At 32.9% G+C, this 20,320-nt stretch overlaps 1 protein-coding gene and 1 pseudogene across 9 annotated transcripts in view; both read left to right on the top strand.

Moving 5' to 3' along the window:
- Positions 1 to 20,320, top strand: part of KCNT2 (potassium sodium-activated channel subfamily T member 2) — a 370,200-nt gene that overhangs the window by 344,122 nt on the left and 5,758 nt on the right. For 8 of the 9 annotated variants that reach the window (XR_013553237.2, XM_078441196.2, XM_078441200.2 and 5 more), the window contains one exon: positions 14,010 to 14,094. Coding sequence is in view for 7 of the 9 variants with exons in the window: in XM_078441196.2 (XP_078297322.1) it covers positions 14,010 to 14,094 (85 nt within the window). In the remaining 2 variants the exon portion in view is untranslated. Of the gene's footprint in view, positions 1 to 823; positions 873 to 14,009; positions 14,095 to 20,320 lie in introns of those variants that run through there. The other variant, XR_014136444.1, reaches the window with a different exon arrangement.
- Positions 18,863 to 19,743, top strand: LOC132686494 (nucleophosmin pseudogene; annotated as a pseudogene).

Below are 20,320 nucleotides of genomic sequence, written 5' to 3' on the forward strand. Positions count from 1 at the left end.
TTTTTTTTATATAAATTTGTTAATTTAATTCTCACACTAACTCTTACAGAAAGGAAGAATGGATATTGTCCACCTTCTTTTTTTTTTTTTTTTTTTTTGCTTTCTTTTCCTTTTTATTTCTTCTTCTCTCTGTCCATTTTAACCATCTATCCATCCATAGATCCATCAATCCTTTCTAAAGCCATGTGTTGGACACCTTTAACAGCATAAAGATTATGAAAATAGGACTTGAGATTTAATACATCATGGACTTACTAGACTTCTCCATGTGTTCCTAACTCATAATAATTCATCCATGCAACAGATATTATTGGTCTGTACTGGGAATAGACTAATGACCTGTTGAGATAGGACTTCTGCATTTATTAGACTTATATTTTAGAAGCCAATAGATTTATCAGATTATTTAACTCCTCCAAGCCATTTTTTTTAATCAGTGAAATGGAAATAATAATACCCATCTCATAAGTGTCTTGTGAGGGACAAATGGGATAATCAGTAATGTCCTTAGCTTAGAACTGGCATTCAGTTAATACCACAAATCTTCCATATATCTATTTAAGTACTGTATGTATATCTGTGTTTTATACATAAAAGGAGTAAGTTGTGGTTTTTTTACCCACCTCAAAAAACAAAACAAAATAAAAACAAAAACAAAAACAAATTTTGCACCCTCAGAGGCAATATTGCCTCCATTGAGGATGTATGCTTTGAACCAGTTATTATTTTGCATGTTTGCCTTCCTTCCTTGAGAGAAAGGGAATGTCTTACTCACCTTTTCATCTTTGTATCCCCAACATATTACACATTTCCTGACACATAGGAACCCAGTAACTGCACATTGAATGCGTGAACAAATGGAATGCTTACAGGTGAGAAAACAGGGTCTCAAATATAAATGATTTCCTAGCCTACTAGACACTCAAGTCAGTACTTTAAGACTTTTGACTCTATGTCTATTTATGTTTCCACTATACCACATGTTCTTTGTACATATTGTCAGTATTTTATGGTGATTTACAGTTGAAAAACATTTTTACATACTTAAAAAAATGCATGATGATTAATTTAACCACAAGTTATAATCTGCTTTTTTTCTGAGTTAGGTCTGGCGTGCTCTAAAAGAATGAATAGATTACTTTTGACCTGTTGGATATGAAACATAAAGGAGAGGGAAATGGAAGAGTCAAAAGATGACTTCTGAGGGTTCTTATTTGAACATTAAGTGTATGGTGGTGACATTCACTGAGCTTAGAAAAAGAAGACAAATATGTTGGGGTAAAGATAACTAAGTTTAACTCAGTGCCTAAAAGACTTCCAGTAGGTGATGCTGTAAAAGAAGCTGAATTTCTGCTATTGGGTGTCAGAAAAAGAAATGAGATCTTTTGTAGACTTGAGACTGTATATGCTGATAGAGCATTTGGATTTTAATTAAAGTCATAGGAGTAGATGAAATAACCTCTGATGAAGGGCTGTAAGAGAACTTTGGAAAAAACTTGTATTTTTCAGAAATGTTAAGGGAAGGAATATTTTTTAAAACCAAGAGACTGAAATGTCCTAACTGAATTGCCCAAAAGATGTGCCATATTACAGTAGTATGCTATCAGTTTATTACATGGTTTATCATGACACTGATCCTTTATACTTTCAGAAAGCCCTGTGGGACCTGGGGTGGTTAGAGGCACTCTTCAGGCTGGTTACTTCCAGCCATAAGCAATTTTGTCTGTTATCCCAATGTGAGTGCAAATATCATTTCTTTTGTGTTCTATGATGTGAAAAATGTTGGGAAGCATTGGGCAGAGAAATAGGAAGCAATATTAAGAATGCCAAAGAGTATTGGTGAGTATAGTGATAAGTCATTGATGGACCGTGGTGAAAGTTGTATCAGTTAAGTGGCATGTGTACAAGTCAAATTTGAGTAGCTTGAGGAACGATGTGAGGTAAGGATTTGAATATAGTGGATATAAATATATTAGGGACCCCAAGGTATTGAAAATGTAATCTGTCTCATTGTTCCCCCATCTATTGCTTCTATTGCCAAAATCATATCACAGTAAAAGATGAATGTGGGAACTCTGATTCTTTTGTCCACATTCCATCCAGCAGGTAAGAAGGAGATACCAGAGAACAAAGAGTGGTCTTTTCAGTTAAAACATATTATCAAATAATTACACACACCATTTCTATTATGTCCATTGGAAAAGAATATGTCTTATTTTTGATGGCCCAAACCTAACATTAAAGAAGACAAGAAGAAAGACTATTTAGAGACAACTATCTGTCTGCCACAGTAGATATTTTTTAAGAATTTTCATTGTGAAGGAAAGGTGAGAATACGGAGCTAACTGCATGGGAAAGTGGTGAGGGAAGAGAGACTGTTTTGAAGATCAGGGAGATGGGAGCATGTTTATTAAGATTGAGCCATTAGTGAAGAAGTTGGAAATACAGGAAAAAGATCATAGTTGGAACGCTTAGCTTAGATATTTGGAAATGAGCTTAGATATTTCAAAATATTTGTTTTAAATGCAGTAAATTTGTAAGTATTTTGACAGGAAGGTGAGTAACATTTTATGTGATGTTACATAGTATACATTATGTGGCCAATATTATTTTCTAAATCTAAAAATTCAATTCTGGAACACATCTGACCCTATGGATTTGGGAGATGGAATTTGAGGACCTGTATATTTTGGGAAAATAGCTGAAGTGAAAAATCACAAATTCTGCTTGCTTTCCATTGAATTTTGGGGGGAAATTTCAATATAATTTTTAAAACTTCACCTCAAGGTTCATGGCACTGTATACTAGCTAGCCATGTGTTTTTAGGCCAAGTTACTATCTTCCTGAAAATCATGTTTTTTTAACCATCAAACAAGGATAATAAAGCTTTCCTAAAGGGATGTGGTATAAAATAATAAAATGTATGTGCAAAAAAAATAATCTGTAAACTATACAGCAAATATGAATAATTATAATTTTATGTTCATAACTAGCCTTATTCTTCAACAATGTATTTAGAATGGCTCTCACACTCACAAAAAATTATTCTTTCCAACTATTGACAGATTCTTGATGATTAGCCACAGAATGGCACACACTATTAAGTATAAATTGGCAAGCAAGTCTTCCTAGTGTGACTGCTCCTACAGGTGCTAGCCGGTTTTGACATGGATTGTTGTAAGTTTCGTACTGTTACTAAAAGATGAAACCCCAAGGGAGGAAAAAAAAGAAATTCTTTTCAGTAACAAAGAGATAAATACTAGTTAGACACTGGCTTTTATTACATCTACCAGAAAGTCTTAGTTTCCTTCTAAAGTAAATTTATAATTGCCCAAAATAATGAACAGATTAGACAAAATATTGTTTTAATAGCCAATTTAGAGACTCAATTGTTAATTATTCTCCTTCTTATGGGAAAGAAATAAGCAAAATTAATAAAAAAAGGATCGTTATTCCCACCCAAGTTACAACAGACGAGGTGGTGGTAGAAGGAGGAGGAGCAGTACTAAGAGGAAGAGTAGTAGTAATAATAGCAATCATGAATTTCTCATACTCTTTTATAAATCAACGATCATTTTTATATAAGCTTTTAACAAAAAATTTCCCAAAATCTTAATCCAAAAATCAGGTACCTAATTTAGTACAAAATTATTTACAAATTTATCCTAAAAAAATTACCAAGAAAGGAAAAAGCTCCATAGATAGATATTTCTTATGGAATGTTTTGCAACATTTAGTACTTAGGAGGAATAATGTTAGTATCTGAAGTCACTGTAACAACTTCATCAACACTTTAGTATTTCAAAAGAAATTGATACTAAATTTTTATTGTTTTTGAAATATATTATTTAACTTTTTCCAATACAAATGAATACAATAATATTGATATGTACAGTCAATATGTTCCTGGTATAGATTCCCAGAATATGGATGATTTTATGTTACTCTGTATTTCCAGAACTGATTCATTCTCATGAAGAGTCAGTCAGAAATAGAAGAATACATAGATGTGCTTGTTTTATGTTAATCTCATTGTACATACAGAATATTAATAGAAAAATATCAAACTCAATGCTTTTCTTAATAGATAAAGTAATGAAGCTTTCAAAGGGCATAATTGATGAGGTGATAATGATTTCTGGTAAATGAAAATATTTGAGCAATGAACTTTTCATATATCCCTAAATTGAAACTATACAGTTTTTCTTCATGGAGTTGTAACATGTCCTTCTCAGGACATTAATTTTTCAATAATATCAATATTTTTACATAATTTAACACTGCAGTCAACTTAATTGCACTTAAGTATACATATATTTTATCATTATGACTAGAAATTCAAATGCTGTGTTTTATGTGTGTGTAAGAAAAATGTGGCCAATATGACTAGTGGCCAATTTGAATAAACGAAATATTTTTTACCATTAAGAAAAACAGTCGGTTGAATGAACTTTTTACTCAGCATATTATTGACAGAGCAAAGAATGGCCACCTGAAAGCATTAAAACAACAAAAAGAAACTTCCAATTATGATGACCATTTATGCTGTCAATTTAAATAACTAGAAAAAATATAAATCAATAGCGTGCAGACACTTGAACAAAAGAAATCATAACTCCGTTTCCTGAAAAAAGAGAATCAGATGGACCCAAGAGATGGAGATGGACCCAAAATAAAATATATATGCATTTATATGACCTTTTCCAGTAGAAAAATCAGTCAACAGAAACAGATCCAGAAAAGCATAAATACTAAAGTAGTTTTTACAGTATCGTTTATATGTTCAACATTGTAGAGGAAAACAGAAGTATGATAAGGAAAGAAACTGAAGATTAAAAGAGACCATACTGAATTTCCTAGAGGTCAGAATTTATGATGCAGTATTAAAAATGAGATGTATGCTGAGTGGCATTAACATCAGAATATTGCAGAGGAAAATATCAATGAACATAAAGCCAAAGCAATAGACTATCCAAAATGCAGACTAGAGAGAGAGAGAGAGAGAGAGAAAAAAAAACCGTGAAAAAATAGAATGTTACTTATGGTGCGACAGTATCGTGTAGTCATGTAATTGGTGTCTCAGAAGGAAAGAAGGGAATGGATATTTGAAGAAATAATGACCAAAATTTTTCCAAAGTTGATGAAAACTATTCAAGATCTGAAGTTCAATGAAGCTTGAGCAGTATAACAAATACAATAATGCCAAGACACGGTGTACAAAATTGCTGAAAGCCAATGATAGAAGACTTCAAAAGGAGCCTGAGGAAAAAGACATTTTATAAATGAAGAACAAATACACTTGAATCTTGAACAACACAGGTTTGAACTGTTCAGGTCTACTTACACATATATTGTGTTCAGTATACACATACAGTACTGTAAATTTATTTTTCTTATGATTTTCTTCGAAACATTTTTTCTCTAGCTTACTTTATTTCAAGAGTACAGTATATAATACCTATAACATACACATGTGTTAAGTGCCTTTATTTATTGGTTAGGCTTTTAGTCAATAGTAGGTTATCAGTAGTGAAGTTTGGGGGCAGTCATAGGTTACAAGCAGATTTTCTACTACATAGGGGGCTTGCAACCCTAACTCTTGCATTGTTCAAGGGTCAACTGTACAAGGATGACAGCAGACTTCTTGACAGAAACTTTGCAAGCCAAGACACAATAGAGAAACATCACTGGAGTACTGAAAAAAAAATAGTGTACCTAAAACTTTAAATACAGTAAAAATATATTTGTAAAATAAAAGCAAATAAAGACTACTGTAGACAAACAAAAGCTGAGAGACTTTGTCAACAACAGATCTTCACAATGAAAATAAATGTTAAAGGAAGTTCTTAAGACAGAAGAGAATTGATGCCAGGTGAAAATTTAGATCTAAAAAGAAATGGTAGGAGTGCCTGGCTGGCTCAGTCAGAAGAAAATGTGCCTCTTGATCTTGGGGTTGTAGGGTCGTAGGTTCAAGCCCCATATTGGGCATAGAGATTACTAAAAAAATAAACTTTTTTTTTAAAAGAAAGATAAAAATAAATGGTAACTATGGGAAAATATGAAATATATGTTTTACCTCATAAATTTTGTGTAAGGACAATGTACTATTTATAACAAACATTTTAAGGTTTATAGATTATATACAAGCAAACATGTATGGCAATAATAACTCAGATAATAGGAAGGGAGAAATATAACGTAGTCAGATTGTTATACTACATATGAAGTGGTATGTTATTTAAGCATAGCTACTGAGAAGTTAAAGCTGTACATTGTAAACCCTAGAGAAAGAAACAGCAAAGTACAGTACACCAGTGTTTGTTAAAAAAAAAGAAAAGAAAAAAGAAAGAAAGAAAAAGAGAAAAGAAAAAAGAAAAAGAAAGAAAAAAACAACCATCCTTGCTTGTTTGTATATTATCTATGACTACTTTTACTTTACAGTGTAAAAAGTTTAATAAATAAAACAGAGATCGTATAGCCTGAAAAGCCTGAAATATTTACTATGTAGCCCTTTACAGGAAAACATTTGCCAAACTATGACCAGGAGAAAATAAAAATAATGAAATCAAAGAGATGTAACTAACAACCAATAGTGCAAATGAATTGGAATGATTATAAGAAGAAATTTTTAAAATCTTAAAAACACAACTAGGAAGAAGGTAAATTAAATCTAATTATATTGATATTTATATTAAATATAAATGAACTAAACATTTCAGTTAAAAAGCAGAAGTCATCAGATTAGATAAAAAAAGGCAGGGTCCAACTGTGTATTGTCTAAGAAATGCACCTAAAATTTAAAGAAACAAATAGGTTAAAAGTAAAAGCATAAAAAAATATATTTCTTGCAATCATAAATCCAAAGAAAATTGAGTGGCTATATAAATATTAAAGTAGATCCATGCCATACCATGGATGCTTGACATTATGCAAACGTTATGCAAAGAGGGGAAAAGCCATGCAGAAACACACTGCAGACTTCTAGAAAAGTGATTGTTTTTAGAAATAAGTGATTGCTAAGGGTTGGGGGAGTGAGAGGAACAACTGACAGCAAAGGGCAGGAGGGAGCTTTTTGGCATTATGGAAATGTTCTCTATCATAATTATGGTAGAGCTTGCATTACTGTATGTATTTGTCTAGACTCCTCGTGCACTTGGAATTAGTGAATTTCATTTTTTGTTTAACAGCAAGTGTATGAGATAAAAGAACAGCAGTGATTATCCTAAGATAACTTAAAGAATGTTTAAAATCATATAAGAAGTTTAAAGTAAATTTAGTGTTACAAGTAAACCTATAACTACAGATGTGTGACCTCTATTCTGAAGACTGTATTTACATACTATACTGCTTCTCAGAAAATTGCTAAAAAGGTCTATGAAGGAAAGGACTTGGCCTATCTTTTCATTGCTCTGTCCTCTGATTTAGAATTGTAACTGGTCTAATCATAACCAGTTAACATTATTAAATGACTAAATTGAAGAACAAAATAATACATGTATGACAAATTATGATTATCAACTATCACAAAAGTGCCTCCTATAAGTCATATGGAAATAATACAGGACAGCTGCAAAATTGGAAACGTTATTTTTAGGTTGTGCAGATATTATGTTCAATACATTTTCTTCAGCCTCAGATATTGTTTCAGGTGAAGTATCTTTAAATTTAAAGCAGTGTGGTCAATTGTTAAAATGAAGAAAAAATACATAGTCTTTCCAAAATCTTTTAGATTTTCTGTGGTATATTTATTCTACTTTTTAAGACTATCAACTAGAGTCATAGTTTTAAATTTAGAAGTACTTCACCTGAAAACATACCTAACACATTTGAAAATGTAATTAATGTTCTACTTAAAAATAAGTGTACCTATACTCCTGACTTTGCAGACAACCTGTATCATTTTGACTCACATCACTTAATATAAAATATCTGCCGTCAGAGTATTTTGAAAGAAACGAGCATTTATTGAGCAGCTCCCATTCACCAGGGACACAAAATTACTCTGAATTACTCAGTACTTGGTGGGGGTGGGAGAAGGGCACATGCAGTGGAGAAAGCATTTTAACAAAACAAAACTGGGCTTTACACCATTGAAAAAATATGTTCTTACAAGTATTATTCACTTTTACTTCCATTATTTTTGTTTTTGAATACTCTATCAATTTGAAAAATAATGATAAAATAGGGTTTTGTGTTTTGGTCTTTTAATATTTATAAAAGATAATAGATTTTAAAAGGTTAGGAAACATTGCATACTGTATTTTAAAAGGAATATTGAGCCTAAAGTAATTAGTTTTGTGTCTGAAGCTAGTAAGTGATGGAGTGGCTCATGGCAGAGTTGGAACTGAACAATTTCTGAAACTTGGCTTTATATCATGCTGCTTATTTTACTAATTATTTCATCTGATCTTCATTTCTTAGTGGTTTATATGAAGGGAGGTTACAAAAGTCCTGATTTTTATCTTATGTATCATAAAATAGTTCTAAATTATTGGAAGGTAATGAAAATTGCTTAAAATAGAGGTAATTAAACAGAAAGATTCTTTTATCCTTATCTCTAACCTTTTTTTCCCCTTAGACTGGTAAGTTCAGTAAATTTGACAAAAGAGTTGTACTCATAAGCATAGCTTGGTATTAAACTAAAACAGATGAGCAAATTAAGTCAGCATTATAAAACTTGCCAGTTTTATAATTGAATAACACATAATATGCTTAGAAGTTTAGAGGTGGGAAAAATGAAATCATCACTGGGTTATGCTACTACTGATTATTTGGATTATTGGACTATGTAGAAGAAATAAGCACTGTGCAACTGAGAGTATTTTCCTCAATGAGGTTTCTTGCAGTGACTGAAGAAAAACATACCCTCACTCTGATACATCAATTTCTTTGTCTTTGCTTTTTTCATCAGCATCCATATATGCTGTTGTATCTCTCCCATCTAGGACCATCTCAGTCTCTCCTTCCCTCCCTCATGCCTCCCATGTTTCCTACCCCTACTCTGTCCCCACTTTTTCAGGCTCGCTATCCCCACTCTTTCAGGCTCGCTAGCTATCGTTTCCTCCCTTCTTTCAAATTTCCTTCATTTCCATTGCCCCCAGGATACCATCATCTCTCACCTGGGCTTCTGCACTGTGTATCTACTCTTCTTGAGACCAGACTTGAGGCCCTAACGTCCATTTCCCACAAAGCAGCCAAGGAACATAATATAGTCAATAGGAAATTAGATCATACCACTAAATCTTCCACCCTAATAGCCCTTCTTGGTTTCCCATTGCTTTTAGAATAAAATTTGAGCTTCTGATGAACATCTATAAAGCCCTACGGGATCTGGTCCTAGCTTGACTTTTCAACATTGACCCCAGTTAATCTCCTTCTTGCTCACTTCAATCCAGGGCCTGTTTTCTGCAATTTAAACTCAACCATCTCAGTCTTTCCCATTGCTGTTCTCTTTGGACACTTTTTCCCCCCTGTCTTTGTATGCTAACACCTTCATACTGCAATATCTATACAGTTATTGTTTATAGGTTATGAAATGATTTTGCCTGCACAATAATAATAGGAAACCTTTATGTAGCACTTAATATAAATCAGACACTGATTCTAAGAACTAAACATTTATATTAATATATGAATTTTACATTATATTAGTTATTCATTTATAATTTAATTCTAACATTAACCTAGGAGATAATACTATTTTTCGCCTCCCTTTTACAGGTGAGGAAATTGAGCACAAAAGATTAGAAGAAATTAAGTAATTTGCCTAAGGAGGCCTTAGCATGAGTAATTGAGAAAACTGGATTTCTGTCTTTCTCTTTTTAATTTTTATTTATTTTGAGAGACAGAGCACACAAGCAGGGGAGAAGCAAGAGAGAGAGAGGGAGACACAGAATCTGAAGCAGGCTCCAGGCTCAGAGCTGTCAGCACAGAGACCAACACAGGGCTTGAACTCATGAGCTATGAGATCATGACCTTGAGCCCAAGTCAAACGCTCAACGGACTGAGCCACCTAGGTGGTCCGAGAAAGCTGGATTTCAACAGAGGCACTCTGGTTTTAGAATCTCTGTTCTTAACTGAGTCTCTTGATTTAAAATGTCTCTTTAGGGGAGCCTGGGTGGCTCAGTCTGTTAAGTGTCTGAATTTGGCTCAGGTCATGATCTTGCAGTTGGGGAGTTCCAGCCCGCATTGGGCTCTATGCTGACAGCTGAGAACCTGGAACCTGCTTCAGATTCTGTGTTTCCTTCTCTCTCAGCCCTTCCATCCCCCCGCCCCCTGCCTCTCACTCTGTCTCTCTCTCTCTCTCAAAAATAAACATTAAAAAAATAATAAAAAATAAATAAATAAATAATAAAATGTCTCTTTATATAACACATAATGGATATGCTTTTGGAAATATTTATTTTTTTTTATTATTTTTTTATTTTTTAATATATGAATATTTAATGAAACGTACACAAATTATGTAGGATTTCAATTTCTTTCTGATCAAATTTCGTTCTCCTTATTTAAAAGTATTCTTAAAATACTTTAACAAGAAATATTTTGTAAGAGCAACAGGAGTATAAATCCATTTCCTTTCTAATGTGATCTATTTACTTGAAACACTCTAAGCAGAATATTTGCTATATGAAGATTGTGACTGAATAATTGCATATGCTAATTAATACAGCAAATTAAGTTTCTTGGTAAATACTACTGGAAATTTTAAAATATCTTTTAAATTTTTCAATATTCTAGTACATTTATTTTAAATTTTCGCAGGATAATTTTTCATTTATGATAATTTTATCAATGATGAAATAATTTCAATAAAACGATGCAAATGTAGAGTGATTTTTATTTTCTCAGGGTCAGATATTAGTTATCAGGAACACGCTGAATGTTCTCACAACAGAGTTTCTTAGCAGATATTTTTCTGACAGGACATGGAATATTGATTCTGGTTCATGAAACATTTTAAAAAGCAAATTTATTAATTCACTAAATTTGTTGTAGTTTTGGTAAAGAGCCTTATTTAATCCACTGTGACTTTGCCACTACCAAAGAGGATGATTATAATAGGATCTTAAAGATCTAGGAGACCTACCACAGTTTCCCCATCAGAATTCAGAAATAACAAAAGAATAAATATAAGGAATGACCAATAGAGACAATAATTCCAGACTTGCAGCTGAAAAACTAGACCATTGAATGTGGTTTTGATATGTGGCCACAACAGGCTTTTAAAACCTTGCTTCCTAATTCTTAACCACAGAGTCACAAAGGGAAGGAGAATGAACTGCAGGACTTCCCAAAAAAGCAGCGTGACAGAGAAAAAGCAGGCCAGAATTAACTCTACAGCAAGGCAGACATGAAAGAGAAAGAGAGAGTGGCTTTGAACTCAGCAACTTCTTTTAACTTCTTTTAACCTAACACTGAGGAGAAGTCAGCAAGGGGTGGATGAGGAAAGAAACCAGGAATGATGAGCTCTGATTGTGTTACCCATGCATGTCTTGATATAAATCATATGGGATTATGGAATTGAGCACATTAGCAAAACATTTCCTTTGATTTCTGGAGTGCATGGAAAAATGAAAATCTTCAAAATGATAAATAAGACTACTTGAGCAGAAAAAAATTAACACAATAGTTGTATCTATTGCTATAAAGTTCTCAGCTATCTACACAGTTTTTTCACTTATAACAGGCAAACCAAGTCACCAATATATCTTGACTTCATTCCAGGTGTTAAATGAGTACAACATTATTTTAATAGTCAACGAGAGAGGTTGGGGATTAACATGGACTGAGAAGTTATTTGTTAAAATTGTTTTGCCTCTAATGCCATTGTTCAATAATATTCATTGTTTATATAAGAAATTTAATTAATGCCACTGTTTTACATAAGAAATTGAGTTAGACATAACCAAATAAGATGGAGATTTTCTGGTAGGCTGGTTACATTGTAGAGCCTCATGTTTCAGTCTCCAGAATGTACTATCAGTATGTTCCTTTGTATAGCACCTGGGGAAATTCAGACAAAAGGAAAGTTTCTCAAAAAGCATAGATAAATCAAAATTGCTTTTTATATAGAAAAAGGATCTCTGTCATCTCCTACCAGTACAAGATGTTTTGAATTGGAATTATACCTAATTTGAAATAAGCTCAACATCATATATTCATTGGATTTCCAAGCTCCAACCGGTTGAGTTAGCCATCTACCTGTAGGTATAATTGACAGGTTTGGCAAATAAAAAATACAGGATTCCCAGTTAAATTTGAATTTCAGGTAACAAATAACAAATAAATGTTTTAGCATAAATATATCACAAACAATATTTGGGACACATGTGTGTCAAAAAATTATTAGTTTTTATCTGAAATTCAGATTTCACCAAGCAGTCTCTATTTGGCCTGACAATCCTATCCCTATGCCAGGATACAATTACTTGTGTCCACCCCAGAGACATGCAACCAAACATGTTCTTTTTTAAATATAAATGTTATGATTTTATTATTATAATGGTTTTATTGGCAAACTTATGGTGAGTTCGATTACATTGCAGTTTATTGTCCTTGTAAGATAAAGATGTTCATTTATAGACTTTAAAAGTAGGGCACATCTGCATATCAACTTGAACTATCATAACCAAAAATATTATTAAATTTTGCTCATTAGAGTGATAGGCTTCTAGTTAGAGGAATACAGTGGTAGACATTATTTTTTAAAAAATGATACATATTTTCCAGTGCAGGAAATTATTAGAGTCAAATATGTTGGCCTAAAAAAGACCTTTACTTGACGCATTTGAATATTGATATATCTCCATTGGTATGAAATACATTCTTAGAGTTTGGATCAAAATGCAAAACTTAGTACTTTTGTTCAGGAACCAAGCTTATCTGCAGCTGAAGTGGCTAGAAAGATATTGTGACTCTAGAGAAGGATTTTGAGCAGTATCCTCACAGCCTAAAAATACTACCTTTGGGAGGATTGATGTTTACTGAAGTATGTGTCCACATGGCTTTACATTTACATCTTATCATAGCTTTGGCAGCTAAGAAATTGAGATCTCAAAGCTGTTTTATTTTCAAGTGCCCAATATAATGCAAGTTAGCTCTCCAAACTTGAAGGCTGACAATGTCTTCAGAGTGAATTGAAAAAAAATGAAAGAACGTAGCCTTTTATTTTAAAAATACATATTGTTTTAGAAGAAAAACAAATAATTTAGCAGTACACTTTCCTTGAAACTTAGTTAATTCTACAAGAATCTTTATATTTTGCAAAAACATATCAGGTATATCTTATAACAAAGTCAAACATATTTAGAACCTTCAACCTTTTTAGATACATTTCTATTGTGTTTTCTTTTTTTTTAATGTTCATTTGTTTACTTAGAACGTGAGAGCGGGGAGAGGGGCAGAGAGAGAGGGAGAGAGAAAATCCCAAGCAGGCTCTGCATTGTCATCGCAGAGCCCCTGACATGGTGTGCTGTCTCAAGAACCATGAGATCATAACCTGAGCCAAAATCAAGTGTTGGATGAACACTTAACTGAATGAGCCACCCAGGCACCCCTCTGTTGTGTTTTCTAAACAGAATGTCATCAGATGATTTTTCACAGAATTACCCATATGAATGTTCATATCTGGGATGGCTACCTATAACCACAATTAGTTTTTATAATGAATAAGACATAATAAACTAATAAACATTTTGTCTAACTATTTCTTTAATAGAAAGACTTTCAGTGTAATAGCTTAAAGAGGGTAGAATATAACTAGTTTTTCTGAACAGAATTAGATACTTTATTTTTATCATCTGTTGGAACAAAAAATGAGTACCTGTCAGATATTTCCAATGACAGTAATTTGAAAATAGTCAAAGTTATGTACACAATCATTCTGTGGGCAGAACTATAGCAAGCTCTCGTTGACAGCTATATGGTTTGAAGATTAGATGCTCTACAATAATTCCTGTAATTTTCTGTCAGTAGTATAACAAACTTGGCATTTATTTATCTTCTAGATGAAATGAATGATCATCAAAGTACCCTCTCCTACATCCTGATTAACCCGTCTCCAGATACCAGGCTAGAGCTGAATGATGTTGTGTAAGTTGATCTCATATCTCACATAAGGCATTTATTTTTAGAAAACCAGTTAATTTATTTATTTTTATATTTTTGTTTTCACCATTATAGTCCCTTATTTCTTGTGTCATAAATGCTTAGAAACTCCAAGCCTAATTTTTGTGTTCAATAAACAAATGTATTTCATGTATTTCTATGTATTCTATGTATTATGTATTTTCTATACTATAAAAAAACATTGTAGAATGTAGAGGCATAAAAGAAGGAAAGAGCAGAAGAATTCTGTATTCTGTGAGCTCCTATATATTTGGAGAAATAAGAGAAAATATGTGGAATAATAAGAGAACAGCTTAGAGGGAAACTTGATATACCCCACACTATCTCCTCAATATCTTAGAGTTTCCAAAAGCTCTGATTAATATAAGTCAAAAGACTTATTAAGAAAAGGTCTATGGTAGTAACTTGATTAATCAAAAACTCTGTATTATGCGTGTACAATTGCATTAGTGTTTCCTTAAAAGTGCAATAGAGATTAGATGTTTTTCCTGACTTCAAAGTGCTTACATTCTAATTAACAAAACTGCAACTTAAACATAAAAAATTTAATAGCAATATATACTATGGCTTTGTTACTAATGAATTAAGCATCCACTGAGTGTGACAGTGTTTTTCTCATTTCAAAGAGGAAAACTTACTGTGAATTACAGTGATTACAGAGGATATAAGGACTTGAACTAGACTTTGAAAGGTAGATAAGATTTGTGTAGTTGGAAAGCACAGGACATTCCAGAACAGGGAAATGGATAGAGAAAATGCACTACATGGGGATTGCATAATATGCTTCATTTGGCAACCCTACAGAGTCCAGTTTGACCAGAGTAAAAAAACTTTGTATTATTAGCATCTCTGTTGTTAATTAAACCTAATATTGGAAACATACATTAAACCTGACTCTGGAAGGACTTTAGGTGAAAAATATGGAGTTTAAACTCAGTTTAAACCTTATAGGCAAGGAACAGTGCTTAATATATGAACAAGAAAGTAGCAAGATTTTAGAAAGGCATTTTGACAGTTCATGGTGTCAGCCTAGGGGAGAAATTCCTAATGTGCATCTGCCCTTGAGGTCCAAGGTCCTGAGGCTGAGCTGGATCAAGAGCTGCTGAGCTAAGTAAGGTAGCTAACTCCAGGTTTCATTACTGACTTAATACAAATACCAAAGATCCAATAGTCTCAGCGGGTGTTAGGTCCACAGGATGTGTTTGTATCTATAATCAGGAAAATCATTAATAAAGTCAGAGACAAAGAGGACTGAGAACATTCTGTGATACAGAGCATGAAATGGATCCTTGCAAGTGGTTTAGAACTAAAGCTAGTAATGTGCCAAGATTTAGAAGCCTACCTTTATATGTTTTGTGAGAGATTTCTGCTGAGATGGAAAGGGTACTTTTTTTTTTTTTAAGAGCATTGCAAGCAGCAGTAGAATTTATTGGCAGGATGGCTTAAGGTTGAAATAGACATGAAAATAAGGAAACCAGTTAAATTGTTGTTAGGCAGGTGTGAGGAGATAAGAATCTCTGGAAGCATTAGGATAATGGATAGTAAAGGCAGGTTTCTACGTAGATACATTTATGGAGGCAAAGACTAAGACTTGTTCATTGATACGGGACTTGGAAAAGGAGTATAACATGGCAATTCTATTTGATTGCAAAATAAATAAATGAATGCTCGTTCACTGAAGCAAGTCAGAAAAGGGAAGCAATTTTCTAGGAAGGAAAGGGGGCATTGTTGTCTGTGGAGAAAAAGGAAATGATTAGTTTTCTATTATGAATAAAGCTGATATGAACATCCAAAAAACAAGAGAGATAGATGACAAGCTAGAGTTTAGATACATCATTCAGTGTGCTACATGGAAATGTCTAGAAAGCGTAAAGAAATAGAGTACTGGAGCTTTGAAAGGAAGCTAGTTCTATGTAGAAAATATTTATTTTTCATCTTCCAGATGAGCAAAGCTAAAAAGATAATGATTTTAGGGTAGATACATAAGTGTGTTTCAAAAACTTCTTAGGAAAATACATCAGCAGGAGTAACTTTGATCCCAAATCAGTGTGAAAACAGCTTATAATGCACCTCATATACAACTAATTAGTATAATGCTTTGTTTTGTCATTTGATGATACTGGTTAGAATATAGGAGCTTTGGGGAATGAGATGAATGATAATTTCACCTGTTAGAGTTCTTAAAGCAGCTGTCAAAAATTATGTCCAGTGGTGATACTGAATTTATGGAGGACTTTAAGTGGCATGAAAATATCTTATTTATGATGCATCTGCTTTTAACTGCACATACTGGAGACTTTATCTGGTATATTGCTATAATAAAACAAAACTGCTCTCTTTTTCTTGTGTCCATATTTATATATGTCTTTCTTCCTTTAAGCCCATATTGCTATTAATTGTCAATTTTTATTGTTTTATTAATTTTTATTAATTTTTTATCTGCTAATTGTAATCCCAATCTTTTTATGCCTCTTTTTCAAATTAGTTGTAATTATGTTGATGATATAGTGTTTTTAAGAAGTTATGCTTACCTTATTCATATTTCATAACAAATTATAGGTTTTTGAACTTAAAATAATTATTTCCCATGACTATTTTGAATGAATGGGGAGATTTTGTTCATCTTTTGAGTCTATAAACATGTCCTTTCATTGAACATACATTTATAATTTAAAATAATTCTCCCCAAATTAAAACTTAGAAATAAAATATGTATGTTACAATATGTATTTTACAGGTAAAATAAACATGACATTTTCTGCCTTATTGATACTATTATTTTTTATTTATTTAAGCTAAAACATCAGTTTGCTATAGGGAAGACACCTTTTTTTCAATGATCTGTATTTGTGGCCTTTAAAATAATTGTTTTACTATAACTGGAGCAATGATAAATGCCATGAAAAAATGCCTACTGTGACAAGTATTAAATAAAAACATGTTTAAGAAATTTATTTTATTAGATTCATAGGTTTAGTAGTGATAATAATAAGGGAAAGCAACTTTTGCAGCTATTTCAATGAATTTAGGGGATAATGAATTATACTTTTTGTTTTTCTAAAAAAATGCTTTCAAACGTTTAATTTAAATAAAGGGGCAACATTAATTTGGCTCAAAGAACAATAAGTAACTAAGTGATTGGTATTAAGCAGCTTAATGTTCTTGAAATAAATGAAAATGAAAATACAAAATATCAAGATTTGTGCAGCAAAAGCAGTTCTAAGAAGAAAGTTTATAGCAGTAAATGCATATATTAAGAACTTACAAATATCTTAATTAAGAATTAGAAAGATCTCAAATAAACAACGTAACTCTACACCTCAAGGAACTAGAAAAAGAAGAAATTATGCCCAGATGTAGCAGATGGAGAGAAATTAAGTCAGATAGAAAAAGAAATGAAATGGAGACTAGAAAAATAATAGAAAGTATCAATGAAACTAAAAGCTGTTTTTTTAAAGATAAAATTGACACACTTGTAAGTAGACCAACTAAGAAAGAGAAGACAAATAAAATTATAAATGAAAGAGGACACTACAACCGATACTACAGAAATACCGAGAGACCACTATGAACAATTATATGCCTCCAAATTACATAACCTGAATAGTTATGTATAAAATAGATACATTTCTAGAAACATACAGCCTACCAAGACTGAATGACTGAATGAAGAAGAAATAGAAAATCTGAACAGACCAATAATGACTTAAGAGATTGAGTCAATAAAAAAAAATTGTAATACAGAAAACTCCACAGGCAGATGGCTTTAATGGTGAATTCCACCGAATACTTAATGAAGAATTAATACTAATCCTCCTCAAACTCTTCCAAATATCAAGGGAGAGGGAACACTTCCAAACTTATTCTATGAAGCTGTGTTACCTGGATACCAAAACCAGGTAAGGGTTTGAAAGGAAAACTATAGATGAATATCCCTGATGAATATAGATGTAAACCAAATTCAAGAACATATTGTAAAGATTATGCACCATGACCTAGTGGGATTTATCCTCAGGATGCCAAGATGGTTCAATATATGCAAATCAATAAATATAATTCATCATATTAATAAAATGAAAGATAAATATCACATGATCATCTCAATAGATGCAGAAAAGGAACTTGACAAAATATAACACCCTTTCATGATAATAACCCTTAACAGATTGGGTATATAAGGAATGTATCTCAATATAATAAAGCCATATACAATAAACTCATTGTTAACATATAAATAAGAAAAACTGAAAAAGTTTTCTCTGATCAGGTTGCCAAGGTTGCCCACTCTTAATATTTCTATTCAATATAGTATTGGAAGTCTTACCTAGAGTATTTAGGTAAGACAAAGAAATAAAAGACGTCCAAATCAGGAGGAAGAAATAAAATTGTCACCATTTGCTGAAGATATGATCTTATATAAAGAAAATTCCAAAGAGTCGATCAAAAACCTGTTGGAATTAATGATTTAAGTAATGTGAGACATTATAAAATCAACTTACAGAAATCAGTGGCATTTCTTTAAACTAATGATGCAGCATCAAAAAAAGAAATACAACTATCCTATTCACAGTAGCATCAAAAACAATAAAATACTTAGGAATAAATTTACAAAAGGAGTGAAAGATCTGTACATAAAAACTACAAAACTTTGTCCCTGGTGTGATTCATCTTATGTGGCTGTTTTGTGGAACAATAGTCGTTTCTCTCTGCCCATCTTCTCTCTCACCTAAGTGCATGTCACCACCACATGGAAGATTCGATGGACATCGACGTGAGCCTTCTGAGGCCCCAGAACTTTTTGGTTGTGAACTAAAGGCTGACAAAGATTATCAGTCTAAGGTGGATAATGATGAAAACGAACACTAGTTATCTTTAAGATCGGTCAGTTTAGGGACTTGTGCAAAGGATGAATTGCACATTGTTGAAGCAGAGGCATTGCATTACGAAGGCAGTCCAATCAAAATCACACTGGCAACTTTGAAAATGTGTGAAGAGCCAATGGTTTCCCTTGGGACTTTGAAATAACACTACCTGTGGTCTTACAGTTGAAATGTGGTTCAGGGCCTGTGCATATTAGTGGACAGCACTCAATAACTGTGGAGGAAGATGCAGAGTCAGAAGATGAAGAGGAAGAGGATGTGAAGGTCCTTAGTATATCTGGAAAGTGTTCTGCCCCTTGGAAGTGTTAGCAAGGTTCCACGGAAAAAAAATGAAACCTGGTGCCGATAAAGATGATGACGAGGATGATGATGATTTTGATGATGACAAGTCTGAAGAAAAGTCTCCAGTAAAGAAATCTATAGGAGATACTGCAGCCAAAAGTGCACAAAAATCAAACCAGAATGGAAAAGACTCAAAACCATCAACACCAAGATCAAAAGGTCAAGAATCTTTCAAAAAACAGGAAAAGACTCCCAAAACACCAAAAGAACCTAGTTCTGTAGAAGACATTAAAGCAAAAATGCAAGCAAATATAGAAAAAGGTGGTTCTCTTCCCAAAGTGGAAGCCAAGTTCATCAATTATGTGAAGAATTGCTTCCCGATGACTAGCCAAGAGGCTATTCAAGAAATCTAGCAGTGGAGGAAGACTCTTTATGAAAGTAGTTTAAACAGTGTGTTAAAACTTTCCACCTTATTTCACTTCTGTACCAGTTGATATCTGGCTGTCCTTTTTATAAAGCAGAGTGAGAATGTCTGATGAACACTGTCCAGGTTCCATTGCCAAGAATGTGTTGTCCAAAGTGCCTGTTTAGTTTTTAAAGATGGCACTCCACCCTTTGCTTGGTTTTTATGTATGGAATGTTATGATAGGACATAGTAGTAGTAGTGTTCAGACAAATGGAAATGATAGGAAGACAAAAATGTATATGTGAAATAAACTCAGTGTTTTAATAAGGTGAAAAAAAAACTACAAAAATTTGGGGCACCTGGGTGGCTCAGTCAGTTAAGTGTCCATCTCTTGATTTTGATTCAGGTCATGATCTCACAGTTCATGGGTCAGAGCCCCACGTTGGGATCCATGCTGACAGTGTGGAGCCTGCTTGGGATTCTCTCTCTCTCTCTCTCTCTCTCTCTCTCTCTCTCCCTCTCTTTCTGCCCCTCTCTCCCCTCAAAATAATTAAATAAACTTAAAAAAAAAAAAACTACAGAACTTTGCTGAAAGAGCTCAAAGAAGATACAAAGATATGTA

The sequence above is a fragment of the Panthera onca genome, chromosome F1, assembly GCF_046562875.1.
Source record: "Panthera onca isolate mPanOnc1 chromosome F1, mPanOnc1 haplotype 2, whole genome shotgun sequence".
Lineage (NCBI taxonomy): Eukaryota > Metazoa > Chordata > Mammalia > Carnivora > Felidae > Panthera > Panthera onca.